This window comes from Pollicipes pollicipes, unplaced genomic scaffold, assembly GCF_011947565.3.
Source record: "Pollicipes pollicipes isolate AB1234 unplaced genomic scaffold, Ppol_2.1 Scaffold_4295;HRSCAF=5057_pilon_pilon_pilon, whole genome shotgun sequence".
Taxonomy (NCBI): Eukaryota; Metazoa; Arthropoda; class Thecostraca; order Pollicipedomorpha; family Pollicipedidae; genus Pollicipes; species Pollicipes pollicipes.
The window spans coordinates 33,266,457-33,285,778 of NW_023596461.1; the positions used below are offsets into that span (position 1 = coordinate 33,266,457).

The window sequence follows — 19,322 nt, forward strand, 5'->3', positions numbered from 1 at the left end:
TTGGACACCCTCGCGTGCGCAGGAACAAAGTCCCTGTAGTCAACATGGTGCTGGAGGACGTCCATCTGAGCTTTCTCCGTGCAGTTAGCTCAGTGGACACCACATGCATTACGGGCAGCACATTCAATCGCTTCGGACAGGTCACGCCAGGTCGCGCACGTCGCACAGCCCTGGTCCTCTGCTGGAGGTAATGGGACGGACGATATCGACGACGGCACTTCCTGTCCTGCGGTAAGGGCTGTGCACGCATTGCGTCGATGGCATAATGCCGTTATAGACCAAGTACGTGGTCAGTTGGATGCCAATGAGTTTTTGGCCCAGTTTGGAGACGACGTCAAGCGCACTGATAGTGCTAACGCTGCAAAACTGTGACCTGACACAGGCCAGATCCGTACCACCCTCGCGTGCTTACTCAAGGTCAGGGCTTTCCCGGTCATGATGGTCGTGTCGATGGCCTTGAGTTCGCGGGGGCCGGCCACGGGAAGGAAGCGCTGGGCCAGTTGCATCGGTACACTGCGAAATCCCGGTGTCGCCTTGGAGCTGCTCGTGCTGGTGCTGGTGCTGACTGATGCTGGACACCTCGGGACGCCTCGGGTTGGTGCTGAGCTCCGGCGTCGTGGCTGGGGGGACGGCATATGCAGGAGTGCAGCCAAAATTTGCGATAGCAGAGGCTGCCATGATTTGCGAGGGGGGGGGGGCGGGGTATGCTTGCGGGGAATTCCAGCCACTTTGCAAAATCTTATACACTGCGAGCGCTCTACTGCAACAAGCTCCACAAACGTTAAGATGCACATTACATGGCGCATGAATGAGCTACCAGTGTTGGTTTGTCCTAGTGTCTGCGACAAGTGTTTCAGCAGCGAACCACTCATATCCATTCAGCTCCCCGTACTAAATTACAACTGTTGGACTCTACACGTCTTTGCTCACGTAATTGACTATGATATTTAAAACTAAAATAGCTTCCTGATCACCAGATTCCGGAATAACATTCAATAACATCGTCGTCGTGAAAAAACTGCTCGAAACTGAGAGAGGGGGGGGGGAGGGGGCTGCAGCCCCGTGAGCGCTGTCCTTGACTGCGCCACTGAGTGTATGCCGAGCTGCAGGCAGTGTGGGAGCGGGCGATGCGGACGGTCCGCCAGCTCCACGGCTATGGAGCACCTTACGTCAGCGGAGCGCGAGCTGAAGCCGCTCGTTATAGCCGTGCCCAGTACGTCCAGGTCCCGCGCACTGGCTGGGACACAGAGTGCTCTCGTGGGGGCTCGGAACATATCTTATTTGCTTTTGGCGGTGCAGAAAAGTAGCGAATGCGAGCTACCATGAATGGGTGCCGTGAGCTTTTCTGTTGGTTTGCTCCTTCTCATTTTGCTTACAAACATCCAAACGCTTTCAATGTTAAGAAAATGTGGTAGGTGCGTTTGTTTACAGTGGTCGCATGATTTCCAACGGGCTTGTGTGTTTAAAGTTATCACTTGAGTGATTTTGAATTCTGCAGACATATCTTGATTCCTAAACACGGCTTTAACCATTTGCTAAAAAGCTGGCATCTATGAGCAGCTCAAATACCTACTTGTTTTAGATGTTATGCAGCGCTCATACGTTGGCTCATATCCAATCACTGTCTGTTACAAACTCAGGATTCATTCATCATCATCATCAGGATTCTGAAACGTGAGACCGTGCAACATGCCAAGTGTTTTGAAGTTTGCACATAACAAAAACTGTCCAATCCCTTTAACAACGCTTTTGAACAGTAGCAACTCGTGCCTTTTTGGGCCATGGCGGGTCTAAATTTGTCTCGTCTACCAGGCATACCGTCTTTTTGTGACTGGACGCTTCCAAAAACTGTTGCCTACCCTCGTCTGCGTTTGGAGTCGGCAGATGAGAGGACGGTCGATGCACGACACCCTGGACAGCAGCGTCGTCCAGGAGGTCACACGGCACGCCCTGGGCAGGAGCACCCTCCAGGAGGTCACACGGCATGCCCTGGACAGGAACGTCGTCCAGGAGGTCACACGGCACGCCCTGGGCAGGAGCACCCTCCAGGAGGTCACACAGCACACCCTGGACAGGAGCACCCTCCAGGAGGTCACACGGCACGCCCTGGACAGGAACGTCGTCCAGGAGGTCACACGGCACGCCCTGGACAGGAGCGTCGTCCAGGAGATCACACGGCACGCCCTGGGCAGGAGCACCCTCCAGGAGGTTACACGGCATGCCCTGGACAGGAACGTCGTCCAGGAGGTCACACGGCACGCCCTGGGCAGGAGCACCCTCCAGGAGGTCACGCGGCATGCCCTGGACAGGAGCGTCGTCCAGGAGGTCACACGGCACGCCTGAGCAGGAGGAGCCTCCAGGAGGTCATAAAGACCCCCTGGACAGGAGCGTCCTCCAGGAGCTCACGCTGTCAGTCACAGCATCTTCTGACAGCTGCTCTTACCAGCATCTCCCGTCTGTTTGCATTGATGTCCTCGTGGGTGACGGCAGCCAGACTCTCGCCCCGCGTGCTCCGCTTATTTTCGGTCCTTCCGGAAAGTCTGGTAACCGCTGAACAGCAAGTCGGAGATAGAGAGGCCGTTGAGACTCTTTAAACTCGAATCGTCTTTAGACCGCAGTCACTCCATCCGACCACTAATGGATGGCCAATAATATCGCGTCTCCAGAATATAATTAATCGGCTACTGTGATAGTCTCCACGAAGAATGGCGAGCGTTGCCTCCTGATTATATTATTTTCCGTGCATGAAAGAATTAGATGCTTTTGGAATACACTGGGACCAAATTAGGTACCAGCCGAATAAACGCTACTGTTGCGTACCAGTTGTGAAGCGGTGCCCAGCTTCCCCCTCGCCTTCACACCACAGCCCCCTCCCCCCCCTCTCCAGCGCACGCCGGGCAGGTGCGGTCGATACGCCGGCTCATCTCGGCGGTCAAAAGGCGGCGACGGCCGGCGGACGGATGACCTCCCGCAGGGCGTCTCCATGGGAAGCGGCACCAGTGCTTTTGACCGACAGCTTCGCGAGCGAAGCGCATTGGGTCGGCCAGGGGACCACGCTATCTTGGCCAGCGTGGGGTTGGGCTCCGAATAGGCAAATAAAGGGGCCGTCCAGCACGCCCTTCCGTTGACGCCGGGGACTCCCAGATCAAATCACCTGCGCGCGTGAGGCCCGGCTGGGCGGCTCGGTGGTCGCGCGGCCGGGTGTGGGAGGGGGGAGGGGAATACCGGAGTCCGGGTGCGGAGGCGGAGCGTGCCAGCCCAGTGACCTCGCCGCCAGCGAGGCGCGCATTCGTGAGACGGAGCTCCACGGAAGACGTGCGGGGTGTCGGCGGCGCGGAGCGTCACCGCGCGGCGCGTCTGGTGGTGCGTGGTGAGATAGGCGCGGAGGAGGCACCGTGAGCTGGTGAGGCCGGGGCGGACCGCAGGACGCGCGGGGCGGTAGGTGCGGCCTCTCGCGGCACCAGAGGGGTGCCACTGAGCCGTCGACGGCGGCGGTCCAGGCTGAGCGGACGTCGCTTGACAAGCCAGCAGCGATGTCGGCAACAGAGCGCAGCGACTCGGTCCGCTCGCAGGCCCGGAGGGTAGAGGTCAGCGTCATCGGTGAGTCGGGCAACGCCATCGAAGCCCCGGCCGCCCACCCGGCCCTCCAGCGGCGGGGCTCGAGCATGAAGGACGTACTGCCGCGCGCCGTACTCCGCACCTCCAGCCGCGACCTGGCGCCCTCGGCCGGCGCCCACGCCACTCCGCCGGCTCCTGCGGCGCGCGAATTCGAGGGTGACTTCGACGAATTGCTGGAGGAGGTGGGAGGCTTCGGCCGCTTCCAGTGGCGCATGCTGGCGCTGTTACAGCCCCCGTTTCTGTTCCTCGGCTTCACGCTGCTTAGTCAGTTGTGGCTGGTGCTGGAGCCGGAGCACTGGTGCCGCGTGCCCGAGCTCGACGCTCTCGGCTGGAGCGCCGAACGCGCGCGCAACCTCAGCATCCCGCTGGAGGAGCGCGCCGGGCAGCAGCAGTTCTCGCGGTGCGAGCGGTACGACGTCAACTTCAGCGCGCTGGAGGACCCAGCCAGCTGGAGGCCGGACGAGGCAACGCCGCGCGTCGCCTGCCGCCACGGCTGGCACTATGACTTCGCGCTCATCTACCCGACCATCGTGTCGGACCAGGACTGGGTGTGCGACTCCGCCTGGAAGCCGACGCTGGCCACTGCGCTGTTCTTCGTCGGGTCTGTGGTGGGCACGCTGCTTTTCGGCGCCGTTTCAGACCGCTTCGGCCGGCTGCCGGCGCTGGTGGCGGCCAACGTGACCGCCTGCGTGGCCGGCACCGTGTCCGCCTTCACCGCCAGCCTTGCCGCCTTCTCCGCCGCCCGCTTCGTCTTCGGCATGGCCAACAACCTGCAGAGCACGCTGGCGATCGTGTTCCTCAGCGAGTTCGTGGGCGTGCGGTGGCGCGGCCTGGTGGTGAACCTGCCGCTGGCCACCTCCTTCTGCCTGGGCATGACGCTGTTGCCGTGGATCGCCTGGGGCGCCGGGCACTGGCAGTACACGGCGCTGGCCACCTCGCTTCCAATGGCGTTCACGCTGGTCTACCTGGTGGCGCGGATGCCGGAGTCGTGCCGCTGGCTGCAGCAGACCGGCAAGCTGGACCGCGCCATGGCCGAGATGCGCGATATCGCGCGTGAGAATGGCCGCAAGGTGCCCGAAGAGACGTGGAAGCGCTTCGCGGCGGCCGCGCAGCGCAAGCACGAGGAGGAGCTGGCGCGGCCCCCGCCCGGCCTGCGGCGTCTGCTGCGCCACCCGCGCCTGCGCACGCGCATGCTGGTGCTCATGTTCAGCACCATGATCCTGCTGCTGCTGTTCGACCTGACGTCGCGCAACACCGACTTCGACGTGGACATCTACACGGCGCAGACACTGCTGGCCGTGTCGGAGGCGCCGGCCGACCTGTTCACCTGGCTGCTGGTCGATACGCTGGGCCGTCGCTGGACCATCACCGTGTTCACAGCGCTTACCAGCGGCGCCGGCCTGGCGCTGGCGGCACTCCTGCACGTCGGCACGGCCGCCGCCGCCTCCACCGCCACCGCCGTCCTCTGCCGTTTCTGCACCACCATCGCCGTCAACGTGCTGATGACTCTCAGCATGGAGCTTATCCCGACGGACGTGCGCTCGCGCGCCTTCTCGCTGACTCAGGTGGCCGGCCACATGGGCGCCATACTGAGCCCGCTGATTCTCTACCTGGAGCGGGTGGCGCGCGGCCTGCCGCAGCTGGTGCTGGCGGTGCTGGCGCTGCTCGGCGCCGTCAGCGTCAGCTTCCTGCCGGAGACGCGCGGCCTGCCGCTGCCCGACACGCTGGAGGAGGGAGAGAAGTTCGGCGCCGACCAGCGCTGGTGCCAGTGCTACTGTGGCAGCCCGACAGCGGAGGTGGCGGCGGCGGAGGACAGGGCGGAGGAGCGTGGGCAGGACAACCCAGCGCTGGATGTCACCGCGGAGGCGGTGACGCAGTTCTGAGGACTAGCGGCGTGGTGAGACGGGGAGACGTTGGTGACCCGTCTCGGGTGTTGCATGAATGGTTTAACGATGCCGGTCACTGGCTGCCCACTGGCTGTTTTCTCCACATTTCGTGAGATGTGAGAACGCCCGTCAGACAGCCCGCCATTGTTCTCGACCGCGCGACAGCGGTTGTCAGGCTGTCAGCATCAGAGCGTGGCGAGACGCCATCAAGTGTCCTGCGATGGGTGTGACCGTGGCGTGATCAGTGAGCCGGTGACCCGGCGCCGTGTTGTGCAGCGGAACAGGACCTCATCTGCACGTGGTGCAATCAGTTAAGGGTGCCGGTCTGCATACCAATAGAGGCGCGATGATGCTTGAGGCGCGGGTGACGTGCTATCCCGCATGCAATAGCAGCAGCTGCGCGTCTCTGTACACTGGGCAGACAAGATGTCCCACCAGTCTTGTGGGTGGTGCTGTGGCCGGGTCCGACTGTGACTCATGACAGGCGTACTGAACTGTGATGTATTTCTACCTTACTTGGTTGATCTGAGCGTGACTTTTATGGAATGTTGTTTGTTTTATTTAGTGAAATGCACGTACCCAGGTGTTCGAAAAATAAACATATGTGCTCAGTTTCATAAACGCATGCCTCTTTATCTTCCACGATGACCTCGGCCCCCAAGAATCGTGGAGACATGGTAAAAGTTTGTCCACCATCGATCGAAAATAGGTGTGCCATGAAACATGTGTCACATATTTGGGCTTAAAGCAAACATCAGCATGGTCTCGTTTGCTTGGCAAATTATATTGCTGTCAAGTCACCGTTTCGTGCTTTGTTTCAGGCGTGGTATTTAACAAACATGTTTTTGCTCCTATGCGTTTATCTTCCTTTCTTTGTTAAGACAAAAATGTTGCGTCATAGCCTACTGATGCTAGGTCTAGGGCGCTAGGGCTGGGGAAAGTGAAATCCAAATTTTTGGTCGACTTACTTCTTTTAATTTACCGTAGTTTTCTTTTAGTTCGATATACAGGACGCCTTTTGAGTGTAGCTGACTGCGCAACACGACCCAGCATTTGATAATATCATTTGTAAGCCTAGCGACGAAACAACTTGCACGTTCAATATAGCATAACAATTAGCCAGAAAACAGCGTAACCTCGAAGCGCTTACTAGCAATTCTACAAAGGAATCTTAGGCGAAAGCTGCTGTACTTATGTCCTCCATCCATAACCATTTAGGCATAATGTTCGGAGAAGCATCGCCATCACGTTGAGAGAAGAAATCAAACTTGGTACGGCACCTGGGCAGGAGTGCGGCTTCCTACGCCCGTACCTGCCGGAGCACCCACGCAGGCTGACTGAGCGGGCACCCAAAGAAGACTGGAGAGTACCCTCAGCCTAAAACATACCCATGAGTTATCACGAGGAACTGAGTGTCCAGACAGACTCACAGCAGACGCAGCAGACACCAAAAACAGCACGTTTAATGAATATGTTAACCATTTTGCTTTGCGTCTGGCATTGGGTGGGGCAACGTTAATTTGACATATTTATTGCAGACTTCGATGAGGAATCACTCCAACGAGACGGTGCCACTCCTGATTGCCAAGTACATTGTCAACCTTTATGCGCTCTATCTTTGCGTATTTTTTTCGGCCGCCTCCTCGTCTAAGAGTTCGCACTGCAGCGTCGCCTCGATCTGCCGTTTCTGCTGCCTGATGGCGTCCTCGAATAACGACGCAACACGCATGATCCTCTCACCGTGAACGAGAGCAGCTGCCGACCGGGATTTAGCAGCCACGATCCAGAGATTGTGCGAGCTTCCTCATGGACCTCTGGCCGCGGCAGGGCACTGGGTCAGGGCCGAGAGCGGCGGTTTCGTCACAGCCGCGTCAAGAGTCGCCCCTGACTGACCTTGCCCGGCCGCTGTTCGGCGGAGCAGACCAAACCGCCGCTGAACCGTGAATACCTGCCGCCGATGGGATGGAAGGTTACGCCCTCGATGCGTCAGCACGTGGTTGTCTGCTCACCGCCCAGGTAAGGCGTGCAAGCGTGAGTGCCTGCTGTCCACAAGGCCGCCGCTCGTACTGCGGCCTTCACAGGCGGTTCAGGTTTGATATGCGAGTTCATCTCAGCTGTTCCACACTTCCCGTGTAGATCATTCCCATTAGTCGTTTATATTCGAGCATCGGCGAAATTGTAACTGCACACTAATTAATAGCTTTTGGTGAATACTTATGTACGTACTTTTTTAATCTTTCAAAAGGACAGTGTTCAGGCCAAGGCATACGCTGAGCTTCATGATATTCCCTCCGGACGGACCCTAGTTTTCTCAAAACAGAGAACTTTGGTGTTTATGCTTTTTTGTTTCAGTGGCTTTGGTGATTGTGGTTAAATACTGATGGAGCCAACACAAGCATAAGGGATGGAGGCAAGGCCCTTCCAGAGATACATATCTTCCCCCAACAACCTCAGGCAGCCAACCATAATCCTGTTTAGCGCAGTTCGCCACGCTGTAACGAAGCAGACGGAGTTTTACTTCGCTATTTAGCTTAGTATCAAACTTAGTGACCGCCAGAACACGTCCGAAACATCCGACTTACACGGGAATACTGGGACGATTTTTCCTGCGATGGGGTTGCAGGGCTCTCGAGTCGTGGCCGGCGTCGGGGACCTGAGACGGCGGGCCTAAGACTTCCTATGACTCCCTCAGAGTCAAAGGTGCTCCCTCTGACTCTGAGAACCCTGTCGTAACAGGGAGGCCGGCCTGGTCTACGGGCCGAGCCAGTCGCAGTCCTGCAGCAGCCAGAGCTCAGTCCTGCCATCTATGTGTTTGTGTTGTGCGGTGTGGTATGTATGCATTGTGAAAAGACACGTCACTGCTCTGTTGTGAGTTAGTTTCACTTGAAGGTGAATAAACTGAAGCGGATTAACGTAGCGAAGTTAGCCTTTTTTTGTGTTGCAACAGACGGTACTGACTGGCCTCAGTCTGGAGTAACTCTTAGCCTCACCTGTTACTTCATGTCCGTCAAGTTAAAACCAACAACACTTTGATTTTCGGAGAGCAGAGCTGAGATGAGTTTACCAAGTGTTCTTTCACCATCGGTGTAAATACAAAAATACATTAATGCTTGTTACCCCAGACTGAATTTCTTGCCAATTTTTCAATACTTATCAGTAGAGTGTAAAAATTTTCAAGCACATTTCGCACATGAAAACTCCACTAGCACAAGCAACCGATATCATAGCTACAGCAGGAACGCCAAACGGAGGAAAAAACGACGTGACAACTTTAGCTTGAACTTTTACATGTAAGCTGCATTCACCCGAGCATCGACATCTCGGTTTACATCTACGTGTTGCTCTGCATGAAACTTTTGGAAAGAGCATCACTGGATGACATATGGTCCGTTAGCTTTTCAATGAACATGTATGCTATGCCGATTTGAAACATTGACATAGAAATTAATGTGACAGGCACCACAGACAAAAAGAGACGATGCCTTTGACGAAACAGGTACCACTCACGAAAGGGATAATGCTTTTCCCGGTAAAACTGATGGAATTGCTCCTGCGGGAAATATGCTAAACACGTCCAGTTGATCGAAAAGTTGCGAAGGTATTTGTAATATATTATACGCATTCTGAAAAAGGCATCTCGCACTCCACAGCTGTTTCAGCGCATTGTCTTGTGCTGTGTCGCTGACGCTCATATACCTGTTCCGTCGCACCAATCCGTCGGTGCCTTGATTGGACAGCGCTGTTGCCTAGCAACGCCGAGTTGTTTACGTGAACAGCTGTGGTTGGTCTGGCGCGGTCGTCGGTGTCAGTCGGTGTGCTTGTTAGAGTCGCGGGGGCGCTGCAGAGCTGGTGCAGATGTGGTGGTGACAGAGAGGTGGTGGTGAGAGGTGTACGTGTGGTGAACGTTTACGCGTTTTTTTTTTTATTTGCCGATACCGGTTGCACATTAGCTGGGTAGGACGCATTAGTTTGCATCCTTGAACGACTGGCAGCAAAGCGCACGGACCTGCGCGCAGCCGGTCTCTGTCTGTTCATTTTTACGACGCTGGGATGACGCCTGCTGTCAACTTCAAGGAGTCACTTGGTGGCATCGCGCCCCTGGAAATGTGCTGGCATCGATATGGGAGTGTGTGAAGGCTGACGTATCTTCAGACTTCATCTATGTCTTCTCCAAGGTCGCCTAGGCCGTCCTCGAAGCATCGCGGGTCAGAGGCCAGTTCGAAGCAGAGGAAGAAGAGGCCAGTGCCTAGCACGCGGAGCATATTTGCCCGGAGCAATTATTCTGTGGCTAGCCATCGATCGTCGAAATTTGCGAAGTCGTCAGGCAGAGTAGCCCGAAGCGTTTTGACCACAACACAACCACAACCGACCCATAGAGGTCTTCGCATCATCAGTGAACTAGGTGAAGATGTCACGCCCTTGCCGCTGCGTGAGCGGGATAGTCCCCCGAAAGTCACACACAGCGTACTTTTCGGTCTTGGAGAGGGAAGCGAAGCGGGCTCCGAATGGAGTCCAAGAACATCTACGTACACCCACACCGCGACGGACAAACGAGGGGGTACAGTCGGGACAGCGCTGGGAAAACGCTCTACAATGCTTTCGGGATTTTCCCAGACGTACGTAGTTGAAGACAAAGAGTCCGAATTAGCTGGTGGTATTGCATCCGCTCACACCGCATACCATTCATTGTATGCCGATTCCGATGAAGAGGTAATTCAAGATCTGGACCGGCCAGTGATTTGTAACTTAACAGAAACTGAAACGATTAATTTGTTTGATCTGCCCAGTACCTGCGTCCCCGAAGACGACCAGCGTGTTCCTGAGATAGAGATCAGGAACGCCACCTATGACGAGCTGTGTAAATCTCGGGTGGGCAACAGCCGGTATACCGAGCGCGCAATGCAGACCATCAACGAACCGTTAAAAATGAAGGAAACCCAGGCGTCCCAAGCCGAGAAGGCGGATCAGTGTGACTTCGCGGCCGTGTGGGACATGTTTGATGAATACCTGAAGCTTGAACCGAAAGAGGAGGAGGAAGAAGAGGAGGACCCACTCGCTGATGATGCTGGTGGGGGATTGATGCGCCCGGGAAGCGGTCAGGATTCGTTACAGAGCGACAACACAAAGAGCCTGTCAGCGCGGACGGAGGATGACGACGATGCAGCCGAGCTCCAGTCGCTGGAAACGCTTCCCAACGCGCAGGAGAAGACGTTTATTATGGAAAAGGCCCTGTGCATGAACACGTACCAGCAGCGGCTGGCGCAGTTCCGGCGGATGGCGACGGCGCGGCCAGAGTCGGCGCCGCTGCAGGGGGAGGAGCGCAGCCAGTCGGTGGTGACGGTGGCGCCGCACCTGCAGCAGCTCTGGATGTACCGATGCGCGGAGACGGCCGGTTGTCGCGTCACATGTGTTCGCTGGAACAGGGCCAACCCGGACCTGCTAGCCGTCACCTACGCCACGCTCGCCATCGGCGATCACCCGGGCCTGGTGTGCTGCTGGTCACCCAAGAATCCAGACCATCCGGCTCTGATATACCGGCCGCCGACCGGCGCCACGTGCTGCGACTTCTCCGAGCACAACGCCGCCCTACTGGCGGTCGGCTGCTACGACGGCTCCCTGGCGTTGTACAGCACCAGCCAGAAGACGCCGAGGCCCGTGTCCGACTGCTTCAGGAGCACCGACAAGCACATGGGCGCAGTGTGGGACGTGCAGTTCGTGATGAAGGACCAGGGCGTGGGCGAGGCGCAGCGCGAGGTGCTCATGACCATCTCGGAGGACGGCCGCGTGCTGCAATGGACCACGCGCCAGGGCCTGCAAAACGTGCCTGTGATGACGATGCGCCGCGACCCCAGCTTCTCCAACAAGAAGGAGACGCGGACGCGCAAGTCGGAGGCGTTCATCTCGCGCTTCGCCGTAGGCATGCATTTCAGCTTCAACCCGACCAACTCGGCTCAGTACCTGGTGGCCACGGAGGCGGGCTCAGTGCACCGATGCTCCACCTCGCACTCAGACCAGTACCTCTTCACGTACTCCGGCCACATGGGACCTGTGTACCGCGTGCACTGGTCGCCGTTTGTGCCGCACGTGCTACTCACGTGCTCAGCCGACTGGAGTTTCCGCGTGTGGCACGTGGACCACAAGACAGCCGTGCTCAGCGTGCCCAGCGCCAGCAAGTCGGCCATCAACGACATCCAGTGGAGCCCCGTGTGCGCCACGCAGCTGGCGCTCTGCACCGACCGCGAGGTGGAGGTCTGGGACCTGGCCGTCAGCGCGCTGGACCCGCTGATTGTGCACCCGAGCGTATCTCGCGCCGCCGCCAACACGACGCTGACGTTCGGCGACCAGGGCGCCTGCCTGCTGATCGGCGACACCAACGGCGGCGTCACCGTCTACCAGATGGAGAGTCTGCCGGAGCCGGAGCCGGACCAGGCGGAGAAGCTGGAGGCCGTGGTGGAGACGCAGCTGTCACGCCTGCTCAGCACCCAGCAGGAGGAGGAGGAAACGGAGGAGGAGGCGGCGGCCGAAGCCAAGGCGGATTAAGTCGCTCTCCATGAGGAGGATTGCCCAAGACGAGGTCTGGGAGGCCGGAGTTCGGGCTCTGCGGTTCATTCGCGCCTAGTTTTCTGAGGGTGCTGGCTGTCAGTCGAAAGATGTATTGTTGTTAGAATTAGTGCTGGGTGTAGGGGCGACGGTGCAAATACACACGCCGCGTTATGCTTGCAATGCACTGTCTTCAGACGCCATGATAACTGATGTTGAGAAAACAGGTTAGCATACATAGTATGGCTGCCACTACCAAATAATGTCTGGACCACCCGTCGCATGCATTTGTGAGTTGCTACAGCAATGCTCACACCTATCTGGATTTGGTGAGCATGAAGAAATTATGCCTTGCTCCCAGTATCTAAACACTGCACACCAACGTGCAAAAGAGTGGCTTGAACAATGATCATGGGCAAAGAGCTTTTGCTGTAAACATGCTGAAAATATGAGGCCGCAGTGTGCTGAAGTGATCGCGCCATTCGAAGAACGCCTGCTAATTAATGCAGCTGTACGTGTGTTTGCCGCATCACATCGTATATTTACGTGTGTTTGCCGCAACACCGATATTTTCACGCGAGTTGAAGGAAATGTTTCACATTTTGAAGATATTGAGGCACGCATCAGATAGGATGAAACAGGCTCTTTTATAACTATTGACACGCTGTTTAAGTGGAAAAGACTGCTCTAGCCCGCGCAATTCACTGTTTAGTAAATATGTTACTCAATGCGTCATGGTTTGATTACGTCATCGAACCTATGCAGCATTGATTGGGAGCCAATTGACGGCCGTGTTATCTGGAAATCGCGCTCTCGAACGCCATGTATGAACGCCTTGACAATCATATTTTACCTGGCCTTGGTCGTCGCATAGCTTATGGAATGCCAGGATTTGCATGGCCTTATTATGACATTATGAATGCCACACAGACCTTAAAATATTCTCCCCGATAAACCTTCCCCATTTTCGCGGGCATGGGGTTCAGAAATTAGAGGGGCTTAGGTCTGCGTAGGGCGCGCAGAATTCCAACATCGCGTGATCCGTTCACCTACGCTTGAAAACCCGAAGAAGCGCTGGGCGTTTGCGTAGAACGATAGCCCTTTCCAGCACAGACTAGGGGTGCCTTGCGTGTGTGTCCAGACTCGGCTCTTGCACTGAAAGTCTGCAGCTTCTGAGTGTTTGCGAGCCGCCCTCTTCGTGAACTGCTGACTGGAGGCGCACACTTCACCATGTTGGGCTTGTGCTGAGATCGCAAGAGAAGATCCGGGCACCCTGGAGCTTGTCAAGTTATTTAGGATGGAACCGTTGATTTTTTTCTTGGAAAATGCATCGTTCCTGGAAAGTTTAGTATCACGAATATTGTGAACAGACTCCGCATTCCATGATGTTCTCCGGCAAAATCTTAAGTAAGATGCTGCGTCGTAGAAGATTCTTTGAGCTTATTTATAACAGATCCAAGATGCATACAAATTCAGGGCCTGGCGACTCCAAAAGGTCGTTTGGCTTATGGTGAGTATCTCATTTAGGGCGCATCAAGCATGGTCAGCATCAGGCTGCGATGTTTCCGATATTTAAGGAGCCATGGAAGAGACCAACAGCTGTAAAATAAGGGCCTGGGCTGAAAGCAGCGTTTCAACGTTGAGCTCAGCTGGCTGCATAAAGCCCGACCCCGCGTGGTCCCCGTGAAGACCAGTGTATACCCAATGTAATCCGTACACAGGCTGAAATATAATTTTTCCTGAGTTTGTCCACGTCTAAGGGTGTGATTGAGGAATAGCGATGCTTTCAACACTGCGGAGTCCACATATATTAATTTGTGATTACTCGTCACCGGATGAGATGGAGTATGTGATGACATACGTGGCGACAGCCTTAATTTTATGTTTCATTTGCTGGGGTCTACCCTTTTTGCCTGAGCATAACAATTGTATTTCCTGTGCTGAACTCTTCAGTTTTGGGTATGATTCGGGGAACAAGTTTTGTTGGGGATACGATTTGGCAGATATAATTCGGCTGGGGAAATCATTTCCTGTTCAGCCTCCGAAATTTTGGAAAAAGTGGGTAAAATCTAGAGAAACCTGTTTTTTGGCATAGTTGAGGGCACATAGAGCCATTTTTACTGTTCAACCCCGAAATCATTTCGCGAAACTCCGCCGCTGACCCCATCCATCACTCCCACGCCGGGAGTTCCTCCTGCTCCTCTAGACTGCAAGCGACCGTAGCGCCATAGCGGTCACCAGCGGAACTAGCTATGGAACGCGCTCCGACGGCGTGCCGGCTGTGCGCCGTGCCGAGTAACCTACCGAACACCTTTATATTGGGATAGTTTAATTTTCCTTTACTTGGGGACTGAAATTCAACATAGACCATGTCAGAATATATTTTTTTCTTCTTCGCCGGATGAAAGCGGACTTTGTGGTCCGTATCTCTCCGTCATCTGGAAAGCCAGGCAAGGTCAGGTGGACGACGGCGCGGTCGAATACTCGCGTGCACCACAGCGTCGCGAGTATCACAGCATCACATCAATTTTAACGGCTTGTAGTGCACCGATGAGGTATGATAAGCGTATGTCGACCGCCTTTCCATCTTCAGAGCAGTGTATTGTAGCAGAGAATGAAACGGTTCTGAACAGCCATACTCTTGAGTCATGCAGCCTGCCCGGCACTAACACATCAGTCGGCGCGCCTCGATCCATGTGAAATCAGGTCCACTGATCAGGCCGTGTGTCAATGCCTCACTTCGCCTAACAACTGCCTTCCGATCCACCCACCCGTGGCGGGGTGGGTTCCAGTCGCTTCAGGTCGCGCCAAAAGAGGTGAGGTGACGTCAAAGGGCAGGACGGACCGTGCCGAGGATTACCGCATGGTAAACTTACGCCGCCGAAACCTGCCGTTTCCGTGGAATGGTGTGATCGGAAAGTAGGGGTTAGGACCTCAGGAGCGGATCCAGAGGGGGTGGCCACGGGGCCCTCCCCCCATGGGCCCCGAAAGGGCCCATAGGGTCCGAAGGGCCCATTGTCTACCGAACAGATGCAGTTTCTTTTTTAACACAAAACGAAACAAAATTGGACATCTTTGAATTTACTGGCCACCAAGGACAGTTGCAAAAGAAAGTGAAAGGACAACGAGGAATAAGAAAAAGCTTAAATGATTGAAAAGTCAGTTATTGGAAATTTTAAGCCTTATTGTGCTGACCAGTCGCCCTATGCTGTTTTCGGGGGACTCATATGGTCACTTATAGGGTCATTCCGATCGTTAAGGAGCCTTCCATGTTGCCCTTGACTTCTTTGCGTTTGCTCAGAGGGCCCTGCGCTGTTGCTGTGCCCTTCCTGCCAGCGTGTCGGGTCGCGCTTGTCAATCAGGGGTCTTCCACGTATTATTTTTACTCGCCGAAAAGGCTCTGTGGGTTATATCCGGGGCCCCGTATGTTAACCTGCCGGGGTATTCTCGATTGCTCGGAGGACCTTTACGTTGGTCTTGGCTCACCTACCGACATACTCGCGATATGCTCATGGACCCTCTGCATTGGTCTATAGCGTTTCCATTTTCTGTCACTTGCTTAGTGCCCTACGCTCTTGTCGAGCGCCCATCTGTTAGCCTGTTTATGTACACTCGGTCAGTCGGGACCCTTCAAATTGGGTCTTGGGTACATTATGTTTGACTGAAAAGCCCTGCACACTTGCCGGGGCCAAATCTGTTAACCTGCCCCGGCATACTGGATTGTTTGGGGGCCCTGTGCATGGGGTATTTTAATGCAGGACCCTACGCTCTTGTCAGGGCCATCTGACGGCCTGCTCGGATACGCTCGATCTTTTGGGGGCCCTCCGCACGAGGTCTTGGGCGCATTTCATTTGCATGTTCCTCATTTTGTATAGTTTTGTACAAAATGACCTTCATTTGTGTATTTTATCTGTATGTAACAAGCACCATACGGAAAAGAAAACAGGGTCCCTTCACAGCGCTTGCCAAACGGCGTAAAATGACATAACAAAGCTAAGGTGACCTACGACACGCTTTATTTGGCGCATTTCACCTAGCCTGGTCTCGAATGAGCTGATCTTTCTGCTTTTTACAGAGGCGGTTCTCCGCGCCGTATCATAAGATGGAGTACAGTAGTACAAGGTAAGTCACTTCTAAAACCTTCTGCCGAGAACGAATTCGGCGACGCTCCTGATCGCATTAGCCGACCTGCACCTCAACAAATAAATAATTTCTGGTGACTGTTATGTCTGGGCCTTCCTCATTGTGGTGCCGCCTTCTGACAACACCTCGCTCAGTCCGTGGGCTACTTACGATCAACCATCCGCCACGCCGGCCGGCCACGCGTGAACACAACGCTGCTCGCGGCCCCACCGGGTCGGGCCGTGTGACCGCTGCGGTGCGTATTCAGCAGAGCGGCGCGTATTCATTGCATTGTCGGGCTCACACCGAACGCATAGCAACGGCTAAAAGCCGAAAACAACAGGGGCTTATAAAATATGGCTGTTTTCGAATTTCACAAAAGGGTGTACAAACGCGGAAAACTCAACGACTGAGAGTTTCAGCAACATATGTTGAGTGACGCTTAAATGATTCCAGCTGAGCGTTCGAAATGGCTTTGAGACACCTTGTCTTTCGGCGAGGATTAAAAACCTCTGCAAATACAAAACACGGATCCTGGAAGGCCTCATGGTTACGTTTGGAAGTGAACCATGGGTTCTAGGGGACCTGCTAAATTTTATATCCTAGAATAATTATCAAGTTCCGGTTGAGATAATCCATGAGCCCCCAAAATCCATAAACCAAAGCTATATTAACCTGAAATCCAGAAAGACCTGCAAGCGATGATTGAGGGCTAGAGTACAGCGATAATGCCCGCCTTGAACCGTCTGAAGTGTAAGACGGGAGGCTGAGGATTCCGGTCTTCCCGGACACGTTCAGACAGTCTGTCACTTCCCCGACAAGTCGCATTGCCCTCCAAGGCGTGGTCACGCCTCTGGGTTTCAAAGTGTCGCATCATATTTTGATGGGAGCCTTCATGTTAAACGGCATCCATCGCCTCCCGACCACCCGGATTAAAGACAGTGTACTACATTTGAAAATATTGAAGCAAACATCAGATATTGAAACCCAGTGACATGTCACATGCGATGAAAGACAATGCGGGACGGCAATGCACATTGTTCCAATGCAATTCTACTAATACAATACAATCGCCGTGCAGTGCGATGCCATCGCGCTTTCTGAACTGCGAGTGTGATAAGGTGCAAACTCTGGAAAATCAAAGGTATGCGCCAAATCGTCAGGCATCCATCCACAAAGGAGCTTTTCTGCGTGTGGCGTGCCATGTCAGACCGAACGTTAAAGCATTCAATCTGCTCGCGCTAGAGTGCCAGGCCAGCTTGAGTTCAGCAGATCACGCGATACCAATAACGGGGAGCGGCGCAACCGGATCTTAATTGTGTCTGAGAAGTCGGCTTTGTCGACGGCAGATATTAGCCTGGAAGCCGCTGGGAAGGTGACGTCCAATTCCTGACGCAATCCCATGGCAGAGGGATAAGTTAAGTGGTTTTCGAACCACGAATGTCGTGGTGACTAAGCGTTAAACATGCAGACGATCCAGTAACCGGTTAAGACCGATCCCCAAGTTGCCAAACATTTTCCGTTTGGGCTGCTCGCATGCCGCATCATTTATCGTCAGGGATCAGATGTATTCCTGGTGGGGCATGACTTTGGCTGGGGATACACCCACACGTAGGAAGTCGCTGGGGCGTAATACACTGTAGTATTAACCCACATATGTGAATGGTAACCCCCCTGCTGAATGAGTGAAATGCAGAACTTTGCGCACATATTTTGGACACTTGAGGAACATATTTTAAGACTTCATCGTTGGGGCGTGCTGAAGGAACTTCAATTTTCGCAGTCTCGCATGACTCACACATTATTCCGACTGAATAGCGTTTCTTTTCAATTTCGTGAGCAAAAGGTGAATGGACTGATAAGCAGCGGTATTTACTCCACCAGTATTGTATAGCTTCACGTACCTACTTTGCATCTTTCTTTGATAAGACAGCTTTGTTTAATGTACACAAAGAACCAACTGTGCTGTAATGGCGCCTCGCCAACGCTAGCGTTAACGTACGGTAACGTACAGTAGCGTAACGTAACTGTACGAACGCTTTGCCTCAAGCATGCCGTACAACCACTTGTGTAAGAGCTCGTTCACCTGACAAATTCGCTTTGTTTGTTTGAGAAATTCACACTTAAATGGAAAGAAAAAATGCCGCCGTTTTTTCGCTAACAAGTCGTGACAAAGATATGCTTACAACAATGGTCATGATCTTAAAACAGCCAGAATACATTCAAATGAACGGAATTATTCTCCGAGACCTCTGCATATATCATCGGGCCATTGCACTGACCGCTGCGTGATGGAGCACGGCGTTAGTCCTTGAGGGGGGAAGGCAGCTTATGTACCGGTCGAACCGGTTCTGGTCGGCTCTGCCACTTGCGATACGTTCGAGCTGTGCCAAGTGCAGGACACAGGCCGTGGTTTTTTGCATATACTAACAATCATACCGCCAGTGGTAGCTATACACAAAATGAAGCAACAAGCAGTGACATGCTCCTCTCGAATCTGCTTAGCATTAAGCGACTAGTCCTGTCAAAAACTTGCGGACTTCATCTCTTAAGAAAAAGCAACGTTGTGATGATATAAGAGGTCTTATGGTATATCTGCCCTATATGCCTTATGTTATTAAATTCTGATGCATCTTATAACACACATATGTTGAGCCTTCCGAGAGGCAAGGCCTTCGCACTCCGTCTGTTGGTAAAGCGACCTTGCTGTGACGGACCTACCATGCGGCCATATTTAAGGCGTGGCACGCTCGTGCCTCTGGTGTCTGGCACGGAGTCTTGGGGGCCCAGCGTGCAGTCGTGGTAGCCCGACTCGGGCTGAGCGAACACGACCATGACAAGGTTCAACGTGATGTGCTCGTCGCGCTTCGGCATTGTCGATGCGTGGCCAAAGTGTGACGGGGAGTCGGTGCCGTGGTCAGATATGCCCAAGACTTTGCAGCCTCGTAGAACGCTGTCCACACCTGATTGCCCTCCCCCCCCCCCCCCCCGATCGGTATCATCGCCAAACGAGTCGAAATCCGCGGGACCCTTCTGAACATGTAGCACCCCCACGGGGTAACGCTTGTGGGTGGCTCACCTTCAGGTGTAATGGCCAGTGGGAGCACCCGCTTTTGGCACCAGACTCGGAAAAAAGCGTGCAGGCCTGGTCAACAC

The 19,322-nt window shown here is 54.5% G+C and overlaps 2 protein-coding genes across 2 annotated transcripts; both read left to right on the plus strand.

The window, feature by feature from the left end:
- Window positions 1-3,334: 3,334 nt before the first annotated feature.
- LOC119097609 (solute carrier family 22 member 3) lies at window positions 3,335-6,152 on the plus strand. The gene has a single exon (XM_037220651.1). It carries the CDS (start codon window positions 3,534-3,536, stop codon window positions 5,499-5,501), a length of 1,968 nt encoding a protein of 655 aa, XP_037076546.1. The 5' UTR covers window positions 3,335-3,533; the 3' UTR covers window positions 5,502-6,152.
- A 4,667-nt stretch (window positions 6,153-10,819) lies between these two features.
- Window positions 10,820-12,592, plus strand: LOC119096848 (dynein intermediate chain 4, axonemal-like). The gene has a single exon (XM_037219808.1). The coding sequence runs from the start codon at window positions 10,872-10,874 to the stop codon at window positions 12,042-12,044; it is 1,173 nt and encodes a 390-aa protein (XP_037075703.1). The 5' UTR covers window positions 10,820-10,871; the 3' UTR covers window positions 12,045-12,592.
- Window positions 12,593-19,322: the final 6,730 nt, after the last annotated feature.

Coding starts and splice junctions, on each gene's coding strand:
- LOC119097609 (XM_037220651.1), top strand. CDS start 3,534: ATGTCGGCAACAGAGCGCAGCGACTCGGTCCGCTCGCAGGCCCGGAGG.
- LOC119096848 (XM_037219808.1), top strand. CDS start 10,872: ATGTACCGATGCGCGGAGACGGCCGGTTGTCGCGTCACATGTGTTCGC.